At 38.1% G+C, this 13,798-nt stretch overlaps 2 protein-coding genes across 6 annotated transcripts in view; both read right to left on the bottom strand.

Annotated features, from left to right (window-relative positions):
* Window positions 1-1,046: 1,046 nt before the first annotated feature.
* Window positions 1,047-8,267, bottom strand: slc15a1b (solute carrier family 15 member 1b). The gene is made up of 23 exons (XM_082525044.1): window positions 7,857-8,267; window positions 7,672-7,703; window positions 7,473-7,557; window positions 7,076-7,217; window positions 6,744-6,863; window positions 6,544-6,643; window positions 5,921-6,011; window positions 5,752-5,835; window positions 5,388-5,470; window positions 5,197-5,283; window positions 5,030-5,119; window positions 4,686-4,734; window positions 4,533-4,561; window positions 4,207-4,292; window positions 3,524-3,605; window positions 3,316-3,432; window positions 3,084-3,221; window positions 2,732-2,778; window positions 2,443-2,544; window positions 2,243-2,354; window positions 2,017-2,154; window positions 1,767-1,874; window positions 1,047-1,527 (listed from the first exon to the last, which is right to left on the bottom strand). The coding sequence occupies exons 1-23, from the start codon at window positions 7,861-7,863 to the stop codon at window positions 1,276-1,278; spliced, it is 2,181 nt and encodes a 726-aa protein (XP_082381170.1). The 5' UTR covers window positions 7,864-8,267; the 3' UTR covers window positions 1,047-1,275.
* A 3,331-nt stretch (window positions 8,268-11,598) lies between these two features.
* Window positions 11,599-13,798, bottom strand: part of LOC309700148 (dedicator of cytokinesis protein 9-like) — a 67,509-nt gene continuing 65,309 nt past the window's right edge. For all 5 annotated transcript variants that reach the window (XM_082523580.1, XM_082523581.1, XM_082523582.1 and 2 more), the window contains one exon: window positions 11,599-13,239. In XM_082523580.1, coding sequence (XP_082379706.1) covers window positions 13,105-13,239 — 135 coding nt within the window. In that variant the 3' untranslated portion in view covers window positions 11,599-13,104. The remainder of the gene's footprint in view (window positions 13,240-13,798) is intronic.

Genomic DNA, 13,798 nt, shown 5'->3' with positions numbered 1-13,798 from the left:
CCACATTCACAAGTGTTTCTAAAGGACGCTAAAGCAATTCCCCAGCATGGTAAAGTATACATTTGCTTGTTGTTTGTTTTTAGGTAGGAAAGAAAAAGTCCTGTTCTTATTCAAAATTCCCAGAACACAGAAGGGGAGCTTCTGGCAGTTTAGGATAGTAACTGCCTCAAAGTCACAGTGACTGGAGCACATTGGTCGACAGCTACAGTGAAAGATAATTAAAACTGCAGTAGAGACACTACACAACATGAACCTGTTAATACAACATGAACCTGTTAATGCAACAATAGGTTTGTTCTTGATCACCAGATCTGGCAAGTGCATCTACTAGGAGGCTGAGGCAGTATTTTATTTACTGACATTAAATGTCAGTGAGACCAGAGAAATGGCAAACTGAGCTATATTTACTACAGTCAGTGTCCTCTTTTTAAAGCTAAATAATTAGCACCAAGTAATTACCCAGATATGATATAAACCATTTCTAATATATAGTTCATGAGTATGATTTATTGTAATCACAATAACTTGTATGTTTTTTTTGTGGTAAGTACTTTGGGCAAGAATGGTGAATACTACCTTCTTGCACTGAAAGACAAATCCACCCAGTCATCAAACTAGCTGCAATCATTTGTATTTGAAGGCATATTCAGTTACAGAATTGTAAGAACGTAGACACTGATTTTAAATGATGTCATTGCATATGTGGAAGAAACCACCGCTGACATAGATGTTTAGTGTCAGAGCATTGGAGCATTGAATAGCCATAACATGACAGTGTTCTTCAAGCCCAAAATTAATTCAGACTTTCAATAACGAAGATTTCTTACTGAGGAAGCTGTGTGTGGTGCCAGATTATCTCCTGTTAATATCGTTTATGTATAAAATACCAACAGCATATTACAATACATACATCACTGCACTTTGAAATAAATACAAATATTGGGATGATTTCTTTGTAATTATGCATGTGTAAAAACATGAAAGACAAAATTAGTTGAAGATAAAGCTCAGTGCAAAAGAAATCATGTCAAATTTACAACAGTTCAACTATAGATGACAAACCTATGAATGGTTTTTAATTATATGAGCTGATATGTGGATAATCAGCTTCTGTGCTATTCAGTGCCATTTCACTCGGGTCACTCTAGCTGCTACGTCCATGTCCAACTGTGAGCTGATTTCTCTGACAAATTGACCAAAATGGCACAGGCACTCTGAGACATGAAAGACAAAATCCAGCAGAAGAAAGGGGAAAGCCATAGTGAGGGAGTTGCTTTAGATCTTTGTCTGTTTGGTGCACTCGTCATCAGAGCTGGAATCAGAACTCCTCCTGTCCTCTTTGTGGCTCTCAGCTGAGCCTTTCCTGGGCATGTTGAAGTTTTTCCTCTTCTCCTTCTCTTCAGGCTCCATTTCATCAAACTGGGCCTCTATCTTGGTTGGGTCAGTGTAAGTGTAAAAATAGGCCATGATGGCAAAGATGATACACACCAACACCAGCAAGGAGGCGAAGAGAATGTACTCGGCCCACTGGTGAAGAGAAACACAAAAAAGTGTTCATTTGGAGCTTGGTATAAAGGGTGAGAGACTGCATCACCAGTCATAGGTTGTTCTGAAATTCTTCACTGCACTTCTGGTGTACCTTATTGAACTCAACCTGTGTTGTTCTTGTCCATGAAACGCAAGTACAGCAACTTACAGACATTTATATCACTTAAAATAAACCTGCCCAAAGTCAGTGAGCACAGTATGCATATGCATCCACTCACCTGATCATTTAGCGTTGCAGCCTCAGCAACAATAAGCACAATGATGTTACCTACGGCAACGGTTAACAGCCAGCCAGCCTGCAGCACAGACTTCATGTTGCTGGGTGCCTGGATAGCAAAAAGCAGTATCCCAAATTATAAGTAACATCAAGAATGACATCATCAGTCCTCAGGTTACATGTTGCATTCTCTAGGCAGCTGGCACAGACCTTATTATCAAATGAGAAAAGTTAAGGAGAGCACCCTCTACCTGTGAGTAGGAGAACTCGAGGCCTGTCACAGAGAAGACGACCTCTCCTGTAGTCATGAGGAAATACTGAATGATCTGCCAGGCCATGTGCACAGAGTTAGGCTTCATGTCCATCACTGCCTTGATGTTCTCTGAGCACTGGAGCATACAGAGAGGTATGCATGTCTTAGCTGCTTCCAACAAACACTGAAACCATGATGTGACTCAGGGTGGATTTACATGTTACCATTTCTCCAAATGTGAAAGTGGATGGGATGATCAATGTATAAGAGCTGCCAAAGCCCAGCTCCTGAGTGTAGACGCAGCTTTCTCTATTATCCTTGATCATGAACTCAGCTCTGCCATATTAAAGAAAACCACCAGTCAAAACAGTATAGTATAGTATAACCATATAGAACTTTCATATGAATGAGAACTCAGTCTTACTTTCCATGTGAAACACTGAGATATTCTGACATGTTGCTGGTAAAGTTGAACACCTTGTCACGCACGGTTACATTCAAATCTGAGCCAAAACCATTCAGAACTCTGCGGAAGGACAGTTCAAAAACAGAAAAGATCCAATTATAAACAAAAGAATTTAATACCAAGGCCTAACTCATCATACACGATAAAACAGTGGGAATGAAAACTCTGTTTTAACAGGAAGAAACCTCCGGCAGTAATGTAAAATGTATGAGTAACTTTAAAAAAACAAAAAGAACAAAACACTTGCCTTATAGCATTTTCACCCTTTTCTGGCTTTGAAGTCATGTCATCGAACTGGAGAAAAAGAATATTTTAGCATCTCACATGCACTGTATCGTTTTCATCTCAGCTGTCTCAACGTACATGTAAGTTTTTACAAATATGTTATTCTTCCATCAACAAAATGCTTCATTCCTCCATGCTTTTACCTTGAAAGTCTACATGTTAAGTAAAGGCTGCAAGAGTTTTAATCTGAAAAATCTTTAGGAATTATACCAAGGAGATTGGAGAGAAAAAAGGCCAAGTTCATGCTCCCAATATTAAGAATTTTACAGTAAAAATTTCCCAGCTTTGCTTCAGGGTTGGCCAGGTGTTTTTACCTTTTCAAACCCAAGCTTGGATCCCTGAATGATAGCAATGGTATTCCGAGTGCCATTAGCCAAATTGATGGTATTTTGTTGCCCAGACTCCAGAACCAGTGTAAACTGGTTATGAAAGGTCAGATAATCCTCATTAGCCTGTAGGAGAAAACAATTGCCAATATCAGAAAATTTTTCAAACTTGCATCTGACCAAAGTGTCTGGGAATAGTTTCTTGTGTTGGCTAGTATACCCCAAAACCTTTCAAGGAAATCGTTTTGTTATCAGCTTGAATCTGTAGATCCCTGTTAACCATGTTGATGAACTTCACTTGGCTTTCAGTACTTGATGGGAAGTCAGGCAGGGTTTTCTAAAAGAACAATGGAATTTTGCATCATACGATGCATGTTTAATAAGTTGCCAAAAGTGTGCTTGGGGGTTTTTTTTTGTGTTACACTCACATCAATCTGTATCTGGAGCAGGGCAGCAGCCACAAACGCGAGAGCAGCTAGGAACATCCCCACTGTTATCCTCCTTAAAGGACTGCAGAACACACACACACACACACACACACACACTTGAAATCCTCTTTATATCACTATCCTATATTCAGCCACATGGAACAGTGTTTACAGGATGTCATTTTATAGGAGGCATTTACTTTATTCTATTTGTCTTTTTGAAGGCTTAAAGTAATTGCTTATTTAAAGATTTCTACAGTTTGAACACATTTTATAATTTGGTGATGTGATTTGTTTACAGTCATGTAATCTTCTACAGACCGTTTATGCAACTAATTAAACATTAGTTGTTTTTGTTAGTTTGCTTTGTTTTCTTTTATTACAAAAAAATAAATTATAATTAAATAAAGATAACAAGCTACGATGTAGTACATTAATTAGTTGCTATGTGAACCAATTATTTAAAAGGTTACTGTAAAGAAATAAAGACCCTAAAATATATACATTAACAAAAAATATTAATTGTGCTAATTCATCAAACAACTATTTTCTTACACAGTATAACAATATACATTAACAGAAATTATGAGATGACTAATGGATAGTAAATATGAATTTTGTTTTCATTCTTGAATGTAAAATGGTATCGATTCAACAAAATGAAGACGGAACAAAACACTCACGTGAAGTTAAAGCACTTGGCAATCAGAGGGTAGATCAAAGTGTCCATGACTGGCACCAGAATCAGGATCAAGATAGGATTGACAGTCTGGTGGGAAGAGAGTGATGCTTAAGCCATGTTCACACACACAGTGTGGTTTTGAGCATCGCTTTATATCACAATCATGCATTCAGGACATTATGCTAAACCAGCACCATCATCTAAACCACTGGCTGATTCTGACAGGGATTTGTTGACAATCCCAGACTCTCCCAATGCTGTCAGCTCTTCATGCATGAAAAATACTTAATTTAATCAGGTCAGATGTAATCAAGCCCAGTATCTCACCTGCATCTGATCAGGCTGGATTGTAATCGCTCCCTATTGGGAAAAGAAGAGAAACAGTCTCATTAATATCATCCATTTCTGTGGTTTGAGGTCACAAGGTGTTATACCTGTATTTAACTGTTTTTTTTGCATCAAAACATTAAAACATAACACTTGCAAAGTTGCCGTTCATTGTGGCCGCCTGGAAGGTCCATCTTGAACCCTGTGAAACAAACACAGTTGTCATTTTTTTTCCTGTCACCGGATTTTGCTTCAATCTTTCATTTCAGTTTTACAGCCATCTCAAGGCCATATACCGTATTTTTCAGACCATAAGGCGCACTGTCGATTTTTGAGAAAATTAAAGGGTTTTAAGTCTGCCTTATAGTTCGGAAAATACGGTAAATGTGGGATTTACCTATATTATAAGGTAAAAGTAACTCTTTCACTCAAGACAGTATGTTCCTAACACTGGATTCAGGTGCTAGTTATTCATAGTCTCACGTATGCACACATACCTGCTGGTCAAAGAGAGCCCAGAACATAGGCAGAGGGATGTAGAGGAACAGCACCTTCAATGCCATCTTCACCTGAGCAATCAGGAGTTTCTATGCCAAAAATAAGAAAATGATAAGAAATCTATGGCCATGCTGTTTGTATTTGCATGTGCCTGTGCTCCACTTACATCATATTTCTCCTCAGCCCAGTCCATCCAGTGGTCTCTCTTGGGATACTGAGAAGAACGATGCCTGAAACGGTTTTTGACGGCAAACTACAAACAGCAGAAAGACAATTGCAAAATAATTACTCTAACTGTACAGCAGGAGATTCAAATGGGATTCACTTTTAAGCTAGAAAGACACTGGAACCACCTACCCCGATGCACTTGCAAACTTTCACAATGATGTTGCCCTGCGGGGGGTTCCTAATGTACATGGGACTTCCAACAATGAACACAACTGCAAACACACACACGACACATACAGGAGTTACAAAAGTAACAGGAAATTATAAATGACAATATTGTTTCACCAGTTATCTCTTTATGGTGCAACTTTCTTAGAAAACACAGTTTATGGTGACTACTAGGTTTTTTTTAGCGGCTTGGTTAGAATTTCTGTAACAAGCACTCAACTACTTAGCTACAATTTGTCAACACTTAATGAAGGATACGTCATCGAAAAGAAGCATTAATTTGCTTATTACAGCAAACAAGAATTTTTTATAATAAAATCCTTACTCAGAGCTACCACCATGAGCGCAGCAGGGACACCGAAGGCCAGCGGATAGCACTCTTGCTGGATGTGAATACCACATGTCTGAGCTGAAGATGTAAGGACACAAAAATCAGTTTGTGACCCAGTGGTATATTTTATTTTCTGTGATCAGTTTGAGTGTTGTGGCTCTACCTCTGAGAATGGGAGTAATCAGAGTGGAGATGAGACTTCCAGCATTAATGGACAGGTAAAAGATGGAGAAAAAGGTGCTTCTCTGTTTCTCCTGTGGGGCACAGCATTATATTGCACACTTATTTCCTTAGATAATTTAGCCATGTCATTAACATTATGGATTAATCTTTGTCCCTGGCCTTGAAGGGTGTAATAAAATTACAGGGGCACTTGTGCTTGCGATCAAGTAGTTAATAAAAAGCTAGCAGGAACAAAAAAACAGATAAACAAAGTGCTGACCGAGTACAGCTGATAACTTTGATAACTGTGTAGCTTTAACTGCTGTGTGCAAAGGGCAGTCAGTGTATGCTGTCATGTATATATTTGGTGTGTGTATAATTACATGTAAAAGTACATCTCTTTGTTGCTGCATTAATTTGTGTGTGGTTTTGGTTGTCGTGTTGTTTTATAATAACATATATGGTCACAGATGTCGAGACTGAGATTCACGTCAAGGTGGCTATGTCCATCTTTTATATACAGTCTGTAATGAATGTGTAAAACTCTTGGACTCTTTGAAAAAAGAGGTGTTTCTGGCGAGTTCCACTCTCTGCAGTAACACATATGCTTGAGCACCGTCTGACCTGATGATCTTCAAACTGGTCCCCTCCAAAAGCAGCCACACAGGGTTTGATGCCTCCTGTTCCCAAGGCAATAAGGAAGAGACCCAGCATGGACAAAGCTCTGGGGGCAAAACAAAGTACAGACAGATGTTCATTTGTCTGACAGTGTGGATCCAGTGCATTTCTATTATGCCAGTCAACTCTGGGTGTGTTTAGCTCACACGTGTAAGGTCATGTTGTCAGGGGTGCCATCCTTGTTAGTATCTGTGATGTCCTGGATAGCACTTATAGCCATGACGACCTGTCCCACTGTATAAACAATGGACAGGTAGACAATCGTCCTACACAGAGGAAAGAGGACAAGGGATGTGTGAGGCACTGAGCAGATGTACAGCATGTACAGATAAAGGTAAGATAGACAAGGATCAAAACTCCAAGGTTAAACACTTTAACCATTTAAACTGAGTCTTCATGCAAATACTGAAACTGAATACAAGCAAATTATAGGTTGGTGTCTTTTCATGTATTGATTTGATTTTATTGAGAAGCTCACTTGAACTTCCCGAGCCATGAGTCTGCCACAATAGCTCCCAGGATGGGCGTTAGGTAGCAAAGAGCCACAAATGTGTGGTAGATGGTGGTGGCAAAGTCTTCATCCCACTTAAGGAAGTACTTGAAGTACAACACCAGCACGGCTGCAGACAGCAAGAAGAGAGGAAGGCAGGGGGGCACAAAGGAAAAAGTTTATTGAGTTGAAGCTTACTCTATATTCTAAAAATTCATTAAGTAAAAAAAAATAAAATAAAGTAACTATAAGTGTCAAAAATCTAGTGGAAAGTTATACATGCACAGTAGCATAAAAACATCCTTAAACAGCATACAGTAAATACTTGATTAAATCAACTTTCAGGTGAAGAAAAATAACATCAGAACCCAATGAAGCCACTTACCTCGCATCCCATAATAGGAAAATCGCTCACAGAACTCATTAACTACGATGAAAAAGATGCTCAGTGGGTAGCCGAAGATTGTGGCCTGTTAAAGGGGAAAGGAGAAGGTCTGCAGCGTTTAATCTTCACGGATATTGCAAGATCAAAGCACTGTGTATTGTCAGTACAAAAGATGAACTGCGGTGCAACTTGAACTTACACTTCTTTTCTTGGGCTTCTTTATCTTTTCAACTGCAGAAAGAAGTTAACATAAGTCCCATATAACTTATATACTTATGGAAACAAAGTAGAAACCGAATAATCTGTGTGTGTCAGGAAATATTTCTTAAAAAAAAAATAAAGAAATCCCGCTCACATAGCTCTATACTCCAGATTGAGACTCACCTGCCATGGCTGCTGTGCTCTGTGTCGACCTTAGGTCCCAAATTCTCTGACTGAATCTTTGAACAAAAGACAGAGAGAGAGACTAGTGACTCCTGTCTAGATCCTCGACACTAAGACTAAGTCAACATGACCAGGTCCTTATGTAACCTCCTATCAACGATTCTGCGACGCCCACTGATGCTAGACTGTGAAACCAAGTACCATCTCCCAATTTGCCCTTCTCAGCATCATTGTTATCACAAGTGACTGTGTCAACCCCTAATTATCTGATGACTCAAAGAACTCAGGTGCAATAAGACGCACGGTTAGAACAGCTGATAACAGGGACAATACTGTACAGTGTTTTTCCTTTTTGCTTTCAGGTTCCATTATCACTACTAGTTCTTAGAAACTGCACATTCGGGCATTGCATTCTCGTAAAACCTCATTAGCCCTGTTTAGCTTCACATCAATCAACCACAACATTAAAACAGGCAGGTAAAGTGAATACAGGTGGAGCAAATAACAAGCGATTGTGTCATTATGATGCAGTGACCTGCTGGGAAAGCGTCGTCCAGGCATTCACCCAGCTACACATTTTTGCAGACCAAAGACAACCTGTCAATGTCTGATTGATAATGTGTACAGGTTTTCATCACGATTTCTAAACTGGTGATGGTGTTTGCCACCTAGAGAGGAAATACAGTTGAAAGGTTTCAATCTGCAACAGGTAGACTCTTTGAAGACTCCTTTTTCCTGGGATGGACAGGATTAGAAATGAATAAGAGGCACAGCTTAGGTTTGGAGGATTTGGAGATGAATGAAAGAGCTGCAGAGGACAGATAGTGGTATATCAGGAGATGGATGTTGCAGACTAAGCTGCCAAGAGGAAAAGAAGAAAATCAAAGAGAAAGTTAATAGATACAGTAGAAGAGGGCATGTAGCTTGGTTTGATGTACTGTACAAGAGGATAGAGTAAGATGGAGGCCCAAAAACTGCTGTGGCAGTCCTACACGTTACGTCACCGGGTTAGTTGCAGGTCATAGCTTTAAATTAGTTTATGTTAGCTAACTAGAGACTGAATCAATAACTCAAAGGAAAATAACGACACTAAAACAGAAGATCAGTTTGAGGGAATCACTTATTGGGCTATATTAGCCATACTCTCCACTTTACTGTCTTTAGCAATAAGTAGCTGTAGGTTGTTTGGATAGCAGCCATGGGCAGTGATCCCCTCAAACTATTTAGTTTTACTGTTATTTCTCTCCGAGTTCTCTTGTGTCACCAGTCTATTATAGCCGCAACCAACCACATGAGGTCATTTTAAAACTGAAAACACTTATTTCTTAAATCCATCTTCACAGACAGAGTTACATATAGGTCAGGGATATAAATTAACCTTTGTATGTGTAGAACAGTAAAATTATCAGATAAATAAGATACTGTCATGAATGTTATTCATTCTGTGAATTCTCTTTGGGCTGATGAAGTATCTTAATAATGATTGGATTCTACTGCCATTACATTAGGCACTTGACTTCCTGCTATTTCTTTAAACTAGTTTGCTTTAATGTTGTTTTGTGGGGGAAATCACAGATCCCTGGTTTGTATCTAGCGTCCTTCTGGTAGGTATTTGGTTGCCATTGAGATGCGTGACCTCAGGTCTTCAGTACATGGATGGGCCGGGTGTGCTAGAGCTTACATGTGGAAAGATTGGAGATTCTAAACCTCATTATCCTGCATGTTTTGTGGCAAAAACTCAGACACTTTCGCTCTCTTCGCACACAGCAATTTTTGTCATCATGTGTCTCATTGTTTTTCAGTGCACTTTATTACAGATGCAAAAGTTGGATAGTTTTGTCTTCTCCTGTCAGCTCCAGTATTGTTCAACCACATATACTAATGTGAACAATAGAATAACACTAAAATAAACGTAATAAAAAGGACTAAAAAGTGGACCCTATAAGGAGTCATTAACACGCCTCTTGGCAAAGCAAATGTTTGGTACAGCAAAGCATTCAGACCATGATTCTGCTAGCTAAAACTGCAGGACAGCACGTTTTGTTATATTACAAACCTGCTAAACAATAAATTAGAAGCACAAAGTTACCATTTCTGTATAAAAGTAAAAACAACAAAAAGCATATAGAAAGGACAAAGCCTATAGAATTATGAATTCCTGCACTTCATTAAAGCAATCACACACAGCATGAAACATTAGCAGGACTCACAGCAGACACATGATGCTCAGCTGCCCAAATCTCTGAATGACACCATGAGGAGTTTGTTCAGCAAACAAATGAGAGGTTGTTTTTGTGGGGGGCTTTTTTTTTTTGGTGTGGTGGTAGTGTTGTTGAGGGGATGGGGGATAATAGTGATTACAGGTAGGATTAGTTGGCCTTTTACAGGGCAGTGTGGATTTTACCAGAGTCGCATCCTAAATTCACTATGAACTCTTCAATGAGCGTGCCACCAACGGCAGCACAGGCCTCCATTCACTTTCACACTGAAAAACCTGGAAGAAAATTTAAAGGGTGAAGGCATGAAAATAAGAAGTGTCAGTTTCATTGTGTAAGTAATGACCCTATGAAATTCAATTATATTTTATTAGTACCATACTACAACACTTACTTCCACTGCTGTAACAAAATAATTTCACAAATATGGTTAATATATAGTGTTTTCTTATCTAGCCAAAATACAACGGAGTAGAAAAACAGTAGTTTCTCTACAGTAGTAGAGCGATGTTACGTCCCCAAGATAGAAGTATAGGGGTGGGTCTGGGAAGCAACACTGAATAAAGAAACTTTATTCTAAACACAAGGATGGCAACACCGCTATAATATATATATATATATATATATATACACACATACATACATATATATATATATATACACACATACATACATATATATATATATATATCGGTTCGGTACGCATATGTATCGAACAATACAAAATTTTTAATTTATTTTATCAACTTTCCTTCTGACAATGCTGTCTGTGTTGAGCGCTCAGTGGATCTGTGCTCGACAGTGCAGCCTAGGCGGAGTAGTCGAACGCAGATTCACTGAGCGCAGGGCAAGCTAGCGAGACAGAAGTTAAGCTCTCCTTGCAACTGATAAAAATAAACCTGAAAATCAGTTCAAAACAGCGTACTATGTTGCAAAGAGTGAACTACCACTGGCAAAAATTTAGCAGTCTTTGCAAACTTCAAAAAGCAAACGGCCTCGATCTTGGACTGATTCATGTCCTACACAGTTCTTACAAGTTCATAGAAATTTCTGTTCAATTAGACCCAAGTATTTGAGTTGATGATTGTAATTTTTATACAATGTTATAATCTGTTTTTCAACAATTTTTTGATTAATGTTTTGTTTCCGTTACAATATTATACTTTAATGTATAATATTGTAGAGGAAACAAAACGGGAAACAAAACATCAATCAAAAAATTGCTCTCTTTTTTATTCGGGCTACTTAAACTTATTTTGGGCTACAAAAAACTGAAGAGTCCCTGCCCGAAGGGCTACCAGGAATTTTGAAATTTTGCGAGCCCTGATATTTATAATTTTAATAAATGACAAATTAAAAAGGCATGAACATTTTTTTATCGAAAAAATATCGAACCGTGACACCAAAGTATCGAACCGAACCGAACCGAACCGTGAATTTTGTGTATCGTTGCACCCCTAATATATACACACATATATATACATATATATCTTTGTGTCTAGAATAAAGTTGAACCATTGTTGCATTTTTTGCTTCTTTATTCAGTAATAGTCATGATAGGACAAATCACAAGTTGTGACAGCCTTAACATCTTGTTGGCAAATATCTCAGATGTGACCTTTGCAATCAGACAGCAAAAGAGTTCCAGCAACACTGGTGCTAAGTCATGCTCACATCAGATACAGATGGAATTATTTAGGTAATTATTTTCTTAACAGCTGTAAACTTTGATGAAATTTGATATGCTGCAGATACAGGAGTGTGGTATTTCAGCACTGATCTGTTTTTCATACAATAAAAAAACAATTAAAGGCAAAGCAAGGAAGTAGGCATTATTATTATTACATGTTTTATTTATTTGTCTTAAACATATGAATGAATGGATGAATCATAATCTAGTAAAAGTCTTGTGTTTCTTCTTAAATTTGAATTCACAGATAATAAAAAGCGTCATGACAAAGAAACAAAGGGGTAGCTTACAAATTGTTACACTCTTGGCTTGCATTGCATTGTCTTTTTCTCTCATGTCTTTGGCAAGAGGGGATAGACTTGGTAACTGTAAAAAAAAAATATTGCACATAATGTTGTTACAGAAAATAGGTTAAAACATTTTGGTTCATCTGGCTTTATAAATAGTTTCTATAAATGCCCAATGGCCTAAAATAGAGTGAATAATTCTTTGAAAAGATCAAAGATAAACTCTGATGCTTCTGCACTTTACAAAAAAAGCTCCTGCTGTAGCTAGACATGGGGGAAAATGAAGAAAGAATACTGTGCACCATAGGAATGTATGAATGGTTACAGCGGCACTGATGTCTCACTGTCTTAAACACTCTTTTACAAACACACTATGTGAATGAGATCCCCAGAGTTAAAAACAGATCAAGTAGTCAAATGCAAAAACACTTAACTTCCTTGTCTGTAGTTTTAACCCCATGATAGTATCCTTTGGGTTGGGCTCTGGACAGAAGAACAAGATAAGACCATGTTGTAAACTGAAGTACTAATACATGCTTGTTAAGTTACATGTGGTTTAACCCTCTTAGAACACAGAAAATAATAAACAACACATGAAAATGTAGACAGATGATGATATTACAATTGTTGTAAAGGTTTGAAAACCATCTGTATTTAATGGAGTCTCCATAGGAAACAAGAATAATGGGGGGCACACGTGACTTCACTTTACTGGTTGCAGCAGGTGGGTGCCCCTCCCTGAGCTTGGTTTTGTCAGAGGTTTTTCCTTCCCACTGTTTGCTCAGTGGGGTTGGGTTTTTCCTCTGTATTATTTTATGGTCTCTGCTTTACAATATAAAGCACCTTGTAGTGATTTGGCGCTATATAAATAAAACAGAATAACATTGAATTGATTTTTCAGGTTATGACCTGGAAAATTTTGAAATCAGATAAAATAGGAGAAAAAACGGCAACAAATTATGTTTTTAGGTAGTGTTACATTCTTTGAAGGTTTTCAGCTGATCCTTCAGGTAGTTTGAACAGTCATTAGTAGTGATGGAGCAGCAATTTTGATGTCAAACATCTCTGTCAGAATATGGTGGTCGAGCCATGTACTGTAGGTTGGCACTGGTTGGTGTGCCAGTGATGGTGTTGAAGATGCCCATAGAAGCAGACAGATTGCTCCTTGGACCATCGTCCACTGGGTTTATCTGGAAGAAATGGACTGTTAGAAAGCTTAAAATATACTGTTTGGTTTGTTTTATGTTTAAAAGGGGGTGGGGGGTGGAATTAGTGAGGAATGGTCTTTTAAAATTTTCCTTAATCCGTGGACAATCATAAATATCAGGCTACACATGAAGCTGATTCAAGAGGGCATTATATTTCATCTTTTGGAAGGCAGATTTGGATGTAGATACTATGTCCATGAAGCTGTTAGTCAGTTGCTGTCTATAAATCTTTTACAGTGTAAATAGTTACTTTATTCAATGACACAATCATTATTACCATCCAAGCTGCTCATGACAGCATAAATAAAGGAGATAGGAAACATGGTTAGTAAAGGTTAGAGTAAAAGAACTGCAGCACAGGACAGCACTTTTTGTCATGCAATTAAATATAAAATTACACATTGACAAACACCCTCATAACAAAATATATGTGTAGATAAGTGTAGATGAAGCATGCAGATGTGAATACAAATAAAATCTGACAGACCAGGTGCAACTTGATTCTTCACACGGAACAAAACTTTATAAATAAAATATTTAG

This window comes from Aulonocara stuartgranti (assembly GCF_965226115.1).
Source record: "Aulonocara stuartgranti genome assembly, chromosome: 23".
Taxonomy (NCBI): domain Eukaryota; kingdom Metazoa; phylum Chordata; class Actinopteri; order Cichliformes; family Cichlidae; genus Aulonocara; species Aulonocara stuartgranti.
The sequence above is the reverse complement of the archived record's forward strand: the minus strand, read 5'-3'. Positions and strand labels throughout refer to the sequence as shown.